At 47.5% G+C, this 15,632-nt stretch overlaps 1 protein-coding gene across 1 annotated transcript in view; it reads right to left on the bottom strand.

Moving 5' to 3' along the window:
* LOC144155386 (uncharacterized) overlaps positions 1-13,588 on the bottom strand; it is a 72,404-nt gene extending 58,816 nt beyond the window's left edge. The window contains exons 1-5 of the mRNA XM_077686777.1: positions 13,358-13,588; positions 13,204-13,293; positions 10,175-10,239; positions 1,916-2,079; positions 1,395-1,573 (exon numbers count right to left, since the gene is read on the bottom strand). Of these exons, the coding sequence (XP_077542903.1) occupies positions 1,395-1,573; positions 1,916-2,079; positions 10,175-10,239; positions 13,204-13,293; positions 13,358-13,403 (544 nt within the window). The 5' untranslated portion in view covers positions 13,404-13,588. The remainder of the gene's footprint in view (positions 1-1,394; positions 1,574-1,915; positions 2,080-10,174; positions 10,240-13,203; positions 13,294-13,357) is intronic.
* Between the last annotated feature and the right edge of the window lie 2,044 nt (positions 13,589-15,632).

The raw sequence follows: 15,632 nt of genomic DNA on the forward strand, positions 1-15,632 counted from the left end.
CTATTTCGGGAACCAATTTTTATGCGGGTTTTTTATTGAATGATCAATCAATTTTTACAAACAACATCAACTTGGGCGGTAATGGAAATTACGCGGTCAGTAAGCATTTTTCCCCATGAAACTGATGGGAGTGTTTAAATCGTTGGCGGTTTTGGAGCAGTTTGGCGCAATTTTACCAATTTTCAAGCTTTTGGAGCAGCCTGGCGCCGGAAAACAAATTTGTATCAAATCTGTGCATATGCGCAGCTGTCTCACCCCTGCCTGTCTATCATATTGGTGTAGTTTGTGTTTTCAAAAGAATTTTAGCCATAACGATCAAACCTTGTCATGTGCAAAGCCCCAAATTTGGAAAAAAAACTGCTAGCACCGAAAATCGCGCGTCACTTGCAAATTTTTTTCTCACAAAGTACGCACGCTAAAGGAAAACGGATTGCAGTTTTAAGCTAGTCTCTGTCTTGTGCATAACTCATAAGAACAGGGGGGAAAAAAAAGAAAGAAAAAAGGATCGTTCTCCCGTGGAATCACCCTGAAGGGCACTCTAAAGGGACAGACAACCAATTTTTGTCAAGTATATTTTCTTTATCCTGAATGAAAGGGCATCACTTAAAACACCTTATCCTGAAACAGTTTTGCTGATTGTGCCCTAGAGTTTTGAAATTGGAATTTTAAGATCTACCAGCTATACGTGTCTCGTTAAAAGGAATGCTGGTGACCATGATAGTGAGCCGTGCGGCAACATACTTTTAACTGCACGCGAGACTAAAAGATATTTTAAAATTTGTTGCCGGTTAAAACAACAATAACGTGCAACCTCTCTTGTTCTTTCATGTGGTTTTTGAATAACACATTGAAATTGACAATTCCGTGGACACGCAAGATAGTGCCACGTTTGGACACTACACGGTGCCATCTGTCAGACTTCAGACATTCTAGTGCAAAACTATAATTATTTCCGCATGTTTATTCAGAAATTCACTCTGGTTACCCCAGTATATAAAATGCTGGCTTTCATACGAGCTTGAGGACATGCACTCCTCAAAAAATCGGTTGTCTGTCCCTTTAAGTGCCATGCACCGAAAACCTCTTTTACTCTTTTACAGCACGGCTTCTCAAACAGCTGCAGCAGGCGGGACCTTTTTGAATTGCAGGGAAGGTCTCTCCATGTCATTCCACACTGTTCCTGACCCCATACATTACGGCATCTACTGGCCGCAGTGGAGCCTGAGCTGCCTTGCTTCTGCACATTAATAGTTGCTTGTAGCTGCAGGTGCTGCCATTACAGCCTCTGCATGGGCCTTGCGATTGGGAGCACATGGCTTCTTTTGTCCACCCACATATCAGTTGCTAGGCACCTTTTGTTCCATTCTCCCTGGATTACAAAAGTGTGGACGCACCTTGGCCAGCCATGTCCTCCATGAACTTCTGTAGCTCGCCCTTCAGGTCGGCCGTTTCACGCGAGAGCCGGACAGCAGGCTCACGGCCATCTTGAAGGGCAGATGGGCCGGGCTCACAACTAGAGTCCACGTCCGATCGCTCGATGCTGGGAGTGCGCGGCTGGATGGCGACTGAATGGCTGTTGAGGGATGTTGCAAGCACTCTTTAGTGGGGCAAAGCCAGCACCAGCTCCGAAAAAACTAGTAAACAAGGACAACCACTGCCCATTGGAAGAGCTCCATTTATAAACCAGCCATAAAAGGTGGTACTGGTAAGCCACTGCAAATCAGATGCAACCTTTCAGAGGCATGCACAAACACCACATGCCCTCGCCAAGCTTTGGCTTGATGACAGCCAACTGGAGTGGACAAAGAAATTGGGAGTTCCCTCTGGCGCACACAACTCCTGCACAAGGCACTGCAATGCATATGCTCACCTCGGCATTGCATTTGCTTACACAGCAAAACAAGGCAGACGATACCTTTTTCTGGCCTTTCGGAGGAGGTCGCGCAGCTGAACTTCTAGTTGGGAAACCCTTGCGCCCAGTCGGTTCTTGGTCAACTGCAACTGAGTGATCAGTGTGTCCCTCTCTTCCAGGCCACGCATCATCTGGTCAAACTGTGCTCGGACATGATCCATGGAACGCTGTATCATGAAAGAAGAGGTTCCACAATGTATGGTTGCCACAAATGGCTCGCAATGAACATGCAACAAATCCACATTGGCACTCTGCGCAAGTTGTAATGGGGGCAATCCTTTGGGGTGCACCGAGACGTGTTTGCTTAGAGCTTGTGCCTCCTTTGGCTTAGGTCTCTACGGCTGGGAGCTAAAACTGGGGCCTTGGCCAATGCGGGTCCCCGGAAGGCAGCAGCCCCCTTTTAAGATTTTACGAGCAAGATGCCTGGTCAAGTGCTGATAATTGTTGGAGCCATATTGGCCCAAGTGGGCCACCAGCAATTGTGCAGGATAAGTATGAGACAACTGGACAAGTAAAGACTGCAGATAGCATACGCTAGATTGCGAGTCTTCTGAAACACAGTAAACTAAGTGCTCCCATTGATTTCGATCATTGAAATCAGGGCTGATGGCACTTCACATTTGCAAGCACATCTGAGTAAAAAAAAAAAAAAAAAAAAAAAAAGCCCATTTGGAGCAGATACTACCCAGTGTTTAATATTCAACTTAGAGGTAAAAGCATAAGTGATGCAATCCAGGGAGGTTACCAGAAAATACTATGGAAAATGTTGCTCAAACAATAAGAAAAGTAATGACTCCAGTTATGACACGTTGCCACATTACATGGTCTACACTCAACTTGAACCATAATGCAAAAATACAGCCACCTAAGTCACAGGGCAGATGCTAACTCCCAACTACTTCATTCAGATGATATACATTTTACACACCGCTGCGGTGGCTCAGTGGCTAAGGCGTTGCGCTGCTGAGCACGAGGTCGCGGGTTCGATTCCCGGCCGCGGCGGCCGCTTTTCTGATGGAGGCGAAAAGCAAAAACGCCCGTGTATACGAGATTTCGGCGCACGTTAAAGATCCCCAGGTGGTCAAAATTAATCCGGAGCCCTCCACTACGGCGCGCCTCATCGCCTGCGTTGCGTCGGCGCGTTAACCCCTACAATCAATCAATGTTGCATGTATATTACTCGATGTCCCATGCTTGAGTGCCTAATCTACATACTGCAGGAATTCACTTCCCAAACTGGGGCGCTATTCCAGAAGGCCCGAGTTCCGCCTACTCCAGAGTTTTCAGCTGCTTGGGTTATGAAAGTAGTGGTAGTGGAGCCGGTGAAATCGCGCGCAACATGCCAGGCATACTCAGCACGCCGCATTGGAGCCACTTACGTTGGGAAAGTACGGCTTGTGCTATCATCTGCATGCAGCCCCACCTGAAATCGAGCTGCAATACTCACTCCCTAGCATAAATTAGATAACCCCACTGCTACTTTGAAATCCCCAGCCTGGCTGTTAGCCACGCCCGGCGCAGGGCGGTGAGTTTTTCTCGGTGTTCTGTTTTTCCACTGAATTATGTTTGCCTTGTGGCTTGAGCGTAGATCTAGTGCAGCTCTGCGCAAGAACAAACCAAGTACCGTACTTACCCGATTCTAACGCGCACTTTTTTTCAGGAAAAATAGGTCGAAAAATCGCATGCACGTTAGAACCGGATACGAAACCGAAACTGCCGAAACAGCGGAAATTTCGTCCCACCCATCGCCATCTCAAGATGGCGCCAAAGCTTTTAGCAACGATTTTTCGGGCGCAGGAAGCATAGGCGCCTAGGCTTTTCTATCGGCGTTCACACAAATCGTTCCACTTGTGTGCTTGATAACAGCAATGGCAGCAGCAGCTCTCACGCGTTCAAAACGAGCGGTCGGCTGAAACGTGCTCCTCTGGAGAAGCCCGTGAGATGGGCGTGCGAGGCGTGGGCCACGATTCCATCAACGATGGTTGAACGTTCGTTCAGAAATGTGGCATCGCGAACGCGCTTGACGGCACCAAGGACGAGATGTGGTCAGCGGAGAGCGACGAGGAGTGAGATGAGTAAGATTACTTTGAGAAAGAAATCACCGGTTTCTCTCGCATTCGTTTTTCTTGCTCACAAAGTTCCGTGCACGTTACAATCGGAGGTGCAAGTTTTTTCGGTTTTTTTGCCAGGAAAATCGGGTGCGCGTTAGAATCGGGTAATTACGGTAAGCAAATGGGTTTACTGTAGCAAACGGAACACGCCCTGCTCCCTACCGTCAAAATATGGCTTTTGTTTACTTCTTGGTTGACTATGCACGGCGGGCATTTGTATGGCAGGAAGCAGAGCATGGAAAGTGAGTAAAAAGTAGAATTGAGAATTAAAGTAACCACGTAATGCCACAGGCACGGTAGGCGGGAGAGGGAAGGGTGCAAAGGAAGAAAGAGGAGTGAGGAGTGAGGGGATTGAACTCTCTATGATATGGGGAGGGGAGGGGGGGGGGAACAAAAGGAAATAAAGCAAACAAATCTGGAAAGTTGTCGTTGCTATTCCTTCCTTCATAGCACATGGCCACTTCTGGGATTGGCCCACAATTGGGAGCTTTGAGGATCTAATGTGATCGGTTCGCAAAATTTATAACACTGTGAATTTGGAAAGTAAAAGCTGTAGAATAGTGCGTGCCGCGTGATGCCTGAACATGGTGTCACGGGAGTAGGACAGGTGCACACTACCCATGTAGATCCCCGATTCTAGGGAGGCTGCGGCGTGTTCCAGTCTCCTTGCTGATGTAATTCACACACTAAGACGAACAAATGGAATGGAAGAAACTGACGCAATCACGTTATAGCAGAAAAGAAGCCGGTGGAAGAAATCTGTGCCAAAAGACAAAAAAACAAAACCGAGGAAAAAGGCGCAAGTACAATGTACCAGAAAAGAAGTTGCTAATACATATCGCCTTAAAAGCACATAAGCATGCTTGAGTGCCCTGAGAAAATTTTGTAGCGAAAAGCGGGGAGTTTCGACAACATAATACGAGCAGCAACTGTTTTGAATGTGGCGCACTTCCATCACTCGCTTTCTTTTTTTCCAGTCAGCCATAATCACGCGATTGCATTGTCTGCCATCAACGGCAGAACCTGCTTCTCAGGACGAAAAATTTCCAACAAAAAGCTCATATGAACGCCTGGAATAAAAAATAAATAAACTTTGTAGTGAAATACAGATTAATAAAGTAAAAATGAAATAAAATAAAGTAGTTGGATTCGCCTGCCCCCAGTAGCACTGGTGCAACAGTGGAGCGAGCGAACATGCCGAAAGATGCGCCACGCCCTAGTCGCGCATCCTTGTAGCGCGCTGCCCTGGGTTCGTTACGTCACCACAATAATCAGCAAATAGCATGAATCGCATTTTTGAAGCGACCCGCTGCGGTGGTTCAGTGGCTAAGGCGTTGCGCTGCTGAGCACGAGGTCGCGGGTTCGATTCCCGGCCGCGGCGGCCGCTTTTCTGATGGAGGCGAAAAGCAAAAACGCCCGTGTGTACGAGATTTCGGCGCACGTTAAAGATCCCCAGGTGGTCAAAATTAATCCGGAGCCCTCATCGCCTGCGTTGCGTCGGCGCGTTAAACCCCCCAATCAATCAATCAATTTTTGAAGCGTTTAAACCCCGCCTCAAAATATTATCATGACCTTATTTTTATCACCACAGCGCCGCCTTGCCCGAGTTTCGCTCAATCAAACCTTGACCTTCCGGAATAGCACCCCTGATTAATTCATTGATTGTAATGTAAAGATAGGACCAAAGTCTAAGGTCACAGCCTGAGAAGTTCTTTCTTTGCTAGAAAATGAGTGCTGCTTTTAAAGGAGCCATGAAAACAAAATGCAAGTTTGGTTCATTTGACAGATTGTCTCGTTAGACTAACACTGACATCACTTTTAACGCAAACTTCACTAAAATCAGCTACAGTATGCTCGCAATAATTCCGACTCGGATAATTTAAACTTTCAGTTAATTCAAACAAATTTCAAAATTTTGGTTGCCCCGCTATGTTTACAATGTACCTTAAAGTCATTCAATTAAAACTGTTCCATTGCAAATTCAGTTAATTCGTACTTTTTGCTTGTACTTGGTCGAAAACATCAGTTGCATTTGCCACTTCTAGCTGCACATTTGCAGCCTTATATCACTAATAGCCATAAATAAAACCTATTGCCTATTATAAAGATTATTATAAATAAAGCGAAACTGAACGCACCAACAACCGCGCGTGGATTGAGGAAGAAAGAAAAAACTGTTTTGGACTCCCATGCAAAGACAAAGCAGTCATCCATTTGGGATTCTTTTTTCCAAGTGTGAATAGCAGTTAACAAAGGCCTGTTTAGGGGCTAGTTGGTATAGTCTTGAATTCGATATTAACGTGCGCTGCATATTTGGACGAGGGACAGGGACGGTTTTGTCTTTTTCACTGTCCCTGTCTCTTGTCCAAATATGCAGCACACGTTAACATCGAATTCAATGTGAATAGCACTTTACTATTGTGTGTGAATGTTGTATTACTAAATATATGTGAATGTTAATTACAACCTAAGTTGGTATGCTGCCTCGAGTCATACTTATGATAACTTCTGATAATTCAAACAGAATCATGGGGTCCCTTCAAGTTTGAATTATCGTGAGTCTACTGTATATGATTATAGTGTAGTTGGTGAACCCAAGACAATCCGGAAGCCAGCAACCGGCCAGGTGAAGACAGAAAGACAAAAAAAGCCAGTGCTGTTTTGAAAACATGGCAGTATCCACGACCTCCCTCGCTTCGTAGTGCCAAACACAACAGTTGGCGATGCCGTACACGAACAGATTAATTGTGGGGTTTAATACGCCGACGCTTCACGGGCGATGAGGCGCACCGTACTGGAGGGCTCCGGATTAATTTTGACCACCTGGGGATCTTTAAAGGAGCCATGAAGAGAAAATGCAAGTTGGTTTTATTCGAAAGATTTCGTGTTTTATAGTGCCCCCAGCGCTTGTCCGGATACAAACGGTGCTTTATTCACTGAGGAATTAAACAATTTAGGTTAAAATTTTGATTTTCCCGCTCAATCGTGCGTTTTCGTGGCCCCAAGTGACATCACGGGAACCGACCGCTCTGCAGCCTAGAGTACCTTCATTCACGCATCCGCCGTACAGGGTAGAGACACGTAACGCTGGCGCCGCCATGTTCGGTTGCTCGCTCGCCGCCGAAGCAAGTCATTGTGTCAAAACCGCGCTAAAATTATCGCCGCAACGCGGTTTACTGAAGAAGTTTGAATCATATTGTCTGTTTCGCGTTGCTAGGTCTCGTGGGAAACGAAAAGAATAACGCGTTGAGCCCGTTGGCCCAATTGCGGCGGCACGGGACCGTTCAAAGGTTGTCTCCACCCTGTACAGCGGTGTTGGTTTGTTCCCGCGTTTCTTTGCGTTCCGTAACCTAGATGGCGCCACCATACCGTGGCAAGCGTTTGGTTTGTTTTTGCCCGCATTTAAACCTGGCTTGTTTTTGTTCTGGGAGAAAATATTCGTTCCCTGAAACAGTGCTCGCTCGACAAATGGGGTCACGTAAGACACCGTTGCTTGCGTCAATCGGCCAGAGTCGTCTGCGACAACCCCAAGCCCCGTAGTGCTGTGCAGCTAAACCAAAGCATGCTGTGCGCAGTACGAACAGCAGAACGCATCAGTACTTCTATGTTTACATGTGCTTTCGTAACTTCCACTGTTTGTCCCATCATTCCTATTGCTTTGTAAAGAATGTGCCCTAAATTTAAGCGCAAATCGCTCGTTCGTCTAGTTTGTAAGCTCTACCTAATTTGCGTCTGCTTCTGCCAGCCTCCGCCAATCGCAGAGCTTAGCCCATGTGACATCACAGGTTCTGTTGCGGGAAATGAGCTGGTGGGTCGCATGACCATTCCCGTTTTTCCTAATTATGTAGCTTATTTGAGCGAAGTTTACGTTAAAAGTGGTGTCAGTATGATTCTAACGAGACAATCTTTTGAATGAACCAAACTTGTGTTTTCTCTTCATGGCTCCTTTAACGTGCACCGAAACCTCATACACATGGGCGTTTTTGCTTCTTGCCTCCACCAGAAAAGCGGCCGCCACGACCAGGAATCCAACGCGCGTCCTCGTGCTCAGCAGCATAACGCCTTAGCCACTGAGCCACCTCGGCAAGAGGTACACGCACCATGCGTTACGCCTGCAAGAAAAACTGCCCGTAGCTTTGCTACAGCCCTGCAACTAATGAGCAAGTCTCGACACGATGAGAAGCTTTTCAATGCCCTACAAAGGGGCAACAGGGAACATTATCAGCTGAGAAGACGTATGATGCTATGCCCAACAAACCAACCTTGAGCAGCCCAGTGCCAAAAGTGTTTGCTTATGGATCAAAAACTGAGCTCCCCTTACTGGGCAAATTCACCGCTCAAATGCCATACAAGGGCAGCAAGTTACAAGACACCATCTTGGTCACAAGCACACTGAGTGAGTCCCTGCTATGCTTCCAGTCAGCTGAAGCCCTCGAACTTGTATACATTGGGTACAAAATTGCATCGCTTCAGAACATCCAAGACAACTACCCCAGGTTGTTTGAAGGACTAGAGAAGCTTCGAGGCTCTGAAGTGAAGCTACATATCGACAAGCCTGTTCCACAAAAACAGGCTATACATACTAAACAGGCTATCTTGTACTATACATAGACATTTACAATATGCAGAGTTCTATACCTTCGGCCGCAGCGAGTGCGCCGCATTATCACCATTCAAAGGGTAAACCACACGCACAGAGTCAAAGGGGATCAGATAACAGGCCTCTCTTCGTGTCTGGTAGATGGTAGTGTTAAGTGAACTGACCATGGCATTCCGTAAAACAAAGCGTTTGCTTACATTTTTTCTATCGAACAGCGATTTCAGTGCATGTGCAGCAGAACATAGCTGTGTCTTCTCCTGTCACGGGATTTCGAGAGTCGACAAACGTACACTGTAGACTATGCAATGAGAGCGTCTTAACAAAAATCCAAAGCGAAGGCGGAGAAGGTGCATGGTGCCTGCAGGCTAACAGCTAAGCAAGAGCCAACATTCATATCTGCTCATAGCCTTGATGAAACCAAAACCATAACCGCAATGAAACCGAAAACACGATGTTCCAGCCAAGTTTTCTGGCACGGGGCATCATGGTGGTCGTATCTCACAGCTCAATTCGGGCTCTGATAAACGAGTTTGGTGCAACAGGCACAGTTTGGCGCAGGATGGTGCAGGTAAACAAGTTTGGCACTCGATGGCACAAATGGCGCAGCTGTTTCACCCTTAAACAGTGCACTTATGGAGTTTTTGTAAAGCAATAACTATTGCAAGTCCCTTTCGGTCAAGCTGGGCGCAATACTGCTCTGCTAGTCCTAGCGTCCGTGAAGCAAATGCAGTGAGGGCCTTTCTGCTGCCGTCATGTTGAGAAAGAACTGCTCTCACACAAAAACATTACAACAACCAAAAGCCAGCCTGGCAGCTATACAGCATACCTCGATATTTTAAAAAGTACACCATAGTTGTCTATTGAAAATCTTTTCGAACAATTTGGTCAAGACAAGTGAACAATAACAAGTAGGAGAGGAAGCATCATTTCCCTGTTTTAGTATTGGCATGAAAATTGCTTCCTTCCATGCTTGTGGAGAGCATCCAGCAGACTTTACATTACTGCTCAAAAAGAAGATAGTATCAAGAACGTCTGTGAAGAGACAAACCCATCATTGGAACTTTTGTTTCCTTGAGCAAACCTTCATTCGGCAGACATTTTGTACTGCACTATTTGTTTGGGTCATGGGAGAAGCCAGGTACGTGTTCAAAGTTTTGTGCCATTGTGTTTGCCTGTTCTTCGAAAGTGCCACCAGTGGTGCTGAAAAAGAGGAGTGTTATGTATCTTTTGTATGCGGAGTTTTCATAATCTTTTGGCTTGGTCAAACTTGTAACCAAAAACAATCAAACTGTCACTTGGATCCTGCAACAAGAATAAAAGTCGGACCGCAACTGAACACATTGAATCTGCACTTTGTTGGTTAAAAAAACTACCTTGCCAAAAAATATAAAAAAGAACTCCAATGGGTATCGGCTAAGGGCGCATAAATTAAGAAGAGCAGAACAAAAACCAAATACCACAAATCAGGACGAGAAACACCAAAGGGGTATCAGTCCCGTCTACATGAGTAAGACATCTTCAATCATACCACAGAGGGTCACCACAACTCACATTGGCATAGAGCCTTGGCACCCTGGATGAGTCACTTGGCGTGCTGCATCGACTGGATGATGAACCTGGGGAAAAGAAGAATGCAGCTTGCAGCAGTTTTGCATAGCAGGAAAGAAGTACATAAGTATGAACACTGCTTTTTCGGAGATCAGAAAGGAAGAATACAGTTGTACAAGGTACCCTTGCATGCTCACTCTTGCACCAAGAGGAAGAACAGGTTGGTCCGCATTAACACACTAATGTGCATGGACTACAAAGATATCCACTATGCCAACAGTGCTTAACTCGACAAAGATGTTTGCAAACACTCTAAAGTATTTCATGGGCTTGAGAATCGTCGACGTCAAAGAGAGAATCAGTGGGCGTCTAAGGTTCTTTGCCCTATGGCAAAGAACCCTAGACGTTTTTGCGCATATGTAAACAACACACCTAGACACTTTTGCAATGTTTTACACCAATATAATTGGTGGCCAAAGGTGTTTTTATCACCTGGATTGGCAGGTCTTTCAGGGACTTCCCATTCCATGTTTTTACGACAGCAGCTAGACACTACATCGCATGATCTTCCAAGCGTCCCTAGCAAGCTTTCACGGGGACTCTGTCAGTGATCATGCACAGAGTTGGTTTGACCCACGAATTCCCGTCACAAACCCCGCAACTCTGAACACGTCATTATGCTCGCCCGTAGGGCGCAGACGCAATAAAGTAGAGCAAAATAAAGCAACCTGCAGCGCAAGAAAGACATAACACAGACGGCACTGTAGTGTACGCGCGGCGAAATCGAATCGTGGGGTGTGCCTCCAGTGAGCAGGGTTGCCACTGAGTTTGGAGTGAATGTCACCAGACGGCGAGCAAGAAGTCGCCAAACTAGCCATTTTTTCTTAAGATTTCGCCAAACATGTCGCCACACTTGATATCTGCGGTAGCACCTAAAAATAAAAGCTTCTAATTTTGTATTATCCCTTAAAAATAAGCACTGTTCCAAACACTTACATTATATTGACGTTTTTCAACGCCAGTCGCATCGTGCGCTTCAAATTTCCTAGTTCTTCGACTAGTTAGATGGTGCCGAAAGGCTGGCCCAGTTATCATGGTAAACTTCTAGTACACTCTAATCATCGTCTTTAGCGACGGTGCAGAGCACAATACAGTATCAGTGCAACAAGTACTTAGGAGTATGGCTGAATGACAGCGAAGATTACACGCACGTGCATGAGGCTCACATTAAGACGAAAGGAAACCGGAACGCAGCTATAATGAAGCGTACAGCCCTCTGGGAATACAGCAAATACGAAATGGTAAGGGGAGTCTGGAAAGGGGTCATGGTACCAGGATTAACTTTCGCAAATTCGGTTCGGTGCATGAAACCAGAGACCCCAAGCGGGCCTGGAGGTAAATCAGAGGGCGGTAGGCAGATTGGCCCTAGGGGTCCACAGCAAAACTACAAATGAAGCGGTACAGGGGGATATGGACTGGCCGTCTTTCGAGGCGAGGGAAGCACAGAGGAAGATAAAGTTTGAGGAGCGACTTCGTGACATGGAGGACGAAAAATGGGCCGCGAGGGTGTTTAAGTACCAGTATATGAGGACACGCGGTAGAGACGGAGGACCAGACAGCTGACCAAACGGTACGGAAAGTTGGCAGGGGAAAGTGAGGTTTACACAAAAGTTAAAAAGCAGGTAAAGGCACCAGAGACGGCTAAATGGGAACAGAGAATGGAAGCAAAAATAAACCCTGGAGACTTATAAGGCAGAGAAACGGGAAATTAAGAAGGAGGGATTTTATGGCAATACGAGAGGAAGTGCATTGCTCTTCGAGGCACGGGCGGGGCGCCTGAGAACCCGCGCATACACGGGTAGCTACAGGCAGCAGGATGAAACATGTGCATGCTGCGGCAGTGATCAGGAAACTATAGACCATATTGTCAGGGGCTGCACAGAGATACGACCACCGCGGGGTGAGGGGGAAACAACGCTGGCCAACACTGACTACGCTGGCGGAGGCTTTGGAATTTGGGGCGAGGGGGAACCTCAACTTCAACGCCATATATGTGACGAAGAGGTGACTGGAGTGGTGGTGGAGGAAAAGTAGGAAAGGGGTGGGTACACAGGCGGAGTAAAAGGGGGGTGGGAGCGATGAGTTTAAAACAGGGAAGAGGGGAGATGCGAGGGAGGAAGCAAATTTATTAGGTTAGCTGGGAGTAGGGCAGGTAAGCGTAATAAAACAGGCAAGTCGGTCGCTGACAACCGACGCCTCGATTCAAAGGAAGAGCCACTAATCATCATCATCAGTTATCATCAATATCTAAAGTTCCTTCATTGCTTTAACCAAAGCCTCTAACTTTTTTTTCTTTGTGACTGAGAACGCTAGTACTGCGGGGTGTGGGGGAACGTAGCAACAGTTGCAGGAAAAGCTTAATAATTAATAATAATAATAATAATAAACAAATAATAAACATTAAAATAACCACGCCGAGGCACCACCTTTACCTTCAGCCATAGCGTTATACAGTAGGCTATGGCTTAGCCGACGAAGAGACTTTTCCACCGACGTAGCATGTGATCGTTATCTTGCAAACAGAAAAAAAAAAAAAGTGGTGGCTGCGCTTAGAGGGATAAGTACCCAAAAGCACGCTGAAAGTTAGCTACCTGCGCGGTGCCCCAGCCGCGGCGGCGAAAAATTTTCAGTGGAGCCATGACAGCTGCGTACGTCCCGCTTTCCGCCCCCCGATGCCTACCCCCGTGCCCCCGCCTAGACATGCGCACGCCTCGGGCGAAATGAGACAAACAGCCCTTCGAACGCCGCTTTCTCGGTCCGACCCGACGGCAAAGCTTTGCACTGCCGCCGAGACAGATGGAGAAAGGTGAAGCGGATAAGGGGGAGAGTCCTCAGCCGAAAATCGCCAGAAATTCGCCATGTCGCCATTCATGATTTTACCTCACCACGGGCTTTTCAAATTCGCTAGCCACCAGTGGCAACCCTGCCAGTGAGACCACAACGAACGCTTGCACTTCACTCATGATACTTACACGACGACGGGTCCCTGGGAGCGAAAAACATCGGCGTAGGAGTGTGGTTCGTGACCCGTGGGTTGTAGGCCCCCACGGGTGGAACGTCCCCTGCACCCAAACAGAGCACCACTTCAGCACGCATTACAAAGTCAGTAATCCGTAATATACTTGCCCGTTCTCTCGTTGAAGCGCGTCAAACGGGCCCGCGGAAAGGACATGGCTGTTGACCTCGCTGCTGAGGCAGCGCAGCGTCCTCGCTGAACCAGGGAAACCTTTCAAGCTGCTGGGCGTCCGGACCGTTCAAACCCTTCTCGACGGGTAACAGCAACGGCAGCAACGGTTTGTCAGCAACGACGGCAACGGGCTGAGTCGCCTCAAGCGATGTTCAAAATTAGGCGGGCCAATGAAAACGAGTGTTTGGTGACGTCACATCTGTTAATGTTTTTAATGTTTTTTTGCAAAAACATTCTTCTAAATTTTTGTAAATTTTATTCATTTAACATGGTTTAAAGCTGTACTATATAAAGTAAAGAGTTATTCCTCTTTTTTCTTTCCTCCATGTTCGGCGTAGGGGTGTCCCTATTCGCACGCCCCGTACGGCGCAGCGTCTGCTATGGTGGCGGCGCCGTGCGGCCGTGCAGGTGCTCGCGGTGGCGGCAGTATTTCTTTCTCTATGGTGGCGGTGGCACGTCAGTGACGTGAGCAACGTGAGTGCGCCTTTCATCCAGCAGCCGTGGCGGTGGCTTGGTCGTGGTACGGCCGCTGGATGAAAGGCGCGGCCGTGGTCGTGGCCTCCGCGATCGGCTACCGGCGGCGCGCGGCCGGCAGCAAATCGCAGAGGCCACGGCCGCCACGGCTTGGTAGTGCTATTGGCAAATTTAAACATCTATCATCCTTCCAGTCGACGTTCCCGCATAACATTTGTGCACTGCTTTAGTGGATATGCATTAGGTCGTCTGTATGCACTGACCCGCATGCGCTGCTCATTGGTTGGCTAAGAATCGACGTCTGGACATTGCGTTTAACTTCCACATTGGTTGGATCCACGTCTGGACATTGCGTTAAACTTCCATGTGCGGAAGCTTCTAAGCGAATGAGCGTGTTCAGCGTAGTTCTTATAACTACTCCGCCGTCTTATCAAGCCCAAAAACGACCCAATGCGTTTCTAAAAGCAGTGCTTGTACATGTATGTGCCCTTATCCGCGCAGCCGTCCGACAGTTATTAACGTGATAGCGTTATCAGGCTCATTTCTCGGTTTTTCCATGCCTGCTAGCTGCCCGCTATCAGCCGCGGGCTCATCAAGCGTCCACGGAAGTATGCTAACAGGAAACTACAACTGAGGCAGGCATATATAGGCTCGCACTAATCAGAAGTACAGAGCAGAGGCAACTACATTGTAAAAAACAGGACAATGGCACAATGGCACTGCGGTCGAGACGAAAGAAAGATACGCGATTCAAGTATACGCGCCATGGGTAGTCGCATGCTCGGCTTACACGGTCGCGAGTCGTGCTTGCTACGCCACTTTACACTGTAACGCCACCACCAAAGCGCCTCTCCAAACGATGCTACACTAGTCGCGTCCCGGATCAATACCATATAAGAGGCCCTGACAGACTACTTTTCCGTGACAAACCTCAGGTGGTTACCGCACGCATAATGCTGCGCCAACGGCCCGTGTCAAGGCTGTAAACTAGCAGACAGCCTGACGCAAGGAATAAAATAAAAAAAGGGGGGACAATCGTGAAGCTCCGAGCGATATGTGTGGCTTGCGGAGCATGCGCGTATTCCTCCTCACACAATGCCCCGCGAGCCCCGCGAGCTTCCTTTGCGGTGGCCGACGACGCGCGCCCGACGACGCGGCGAAAGCCGAAAAAAATCGCGCCAATCCACCCGGTGAATGTGGTTGGAAAGCAAAGCTGTAAACGATTACCCATGCGACGTCACTTAAATTCACTCACATCGCTCTACAAATAGTAAAACCAGAGAGAAGTGAAATGCACATAACCACACCATTTATTACTTCAAAGAGATATTCTTGGAAAGGTTAACAATGCATGATGCATGAACGGTGTTTGGTTGAGTTGTATTGGTGTAGCACAAGAGTGAAAATTTTTTTTATAAAATTTAAGTAAGCTCCAAACCGGTGTTAGACGATCTGAATTCTCCGTCTCTGCGCCGCGGACGGAGCTCAGAATTGCGGCAGAGAAGGAGGAGCAGGAGGAGGAAATACTTCTGTTTAGATTTCTGAATGGCCCAGATTGCAGCCCTGGGGAGTGATTCCTTCTTCTGTGGGGCACATATGCAGTCCGCGCGGCCTGTTTTCTGTCCACCCTCTGAAGATGGGTGGGTAGAGAAGGCCTGGACAGCAGCATCTCCCATTGCTCTAGTTGGGTATTGACGGAAAGAGAGGAGGGTGTTCAGGGCTAAAGTCGCACACCCTGAT

This window comes from Haemaphysalis longicornis, unplaced genomic scaffold (assembly GCF_048455015.1).
Source record: "Haemaphysalis longicornis isolate Haplotype H1 unplaced genomic scaffold, Haemaphysalis longicornis Haplotype H1 scaffold_1, whole genome shotgun sequence".
In the NCBI taxonomy this organism is placed as follows: domain Eukaryota; kingdom Metazoa; phylum Arthropoda; class Arachnida; order Ixodida; family Ixodidae; genus Haemaphysalis; species Haemaphysalis longicornis.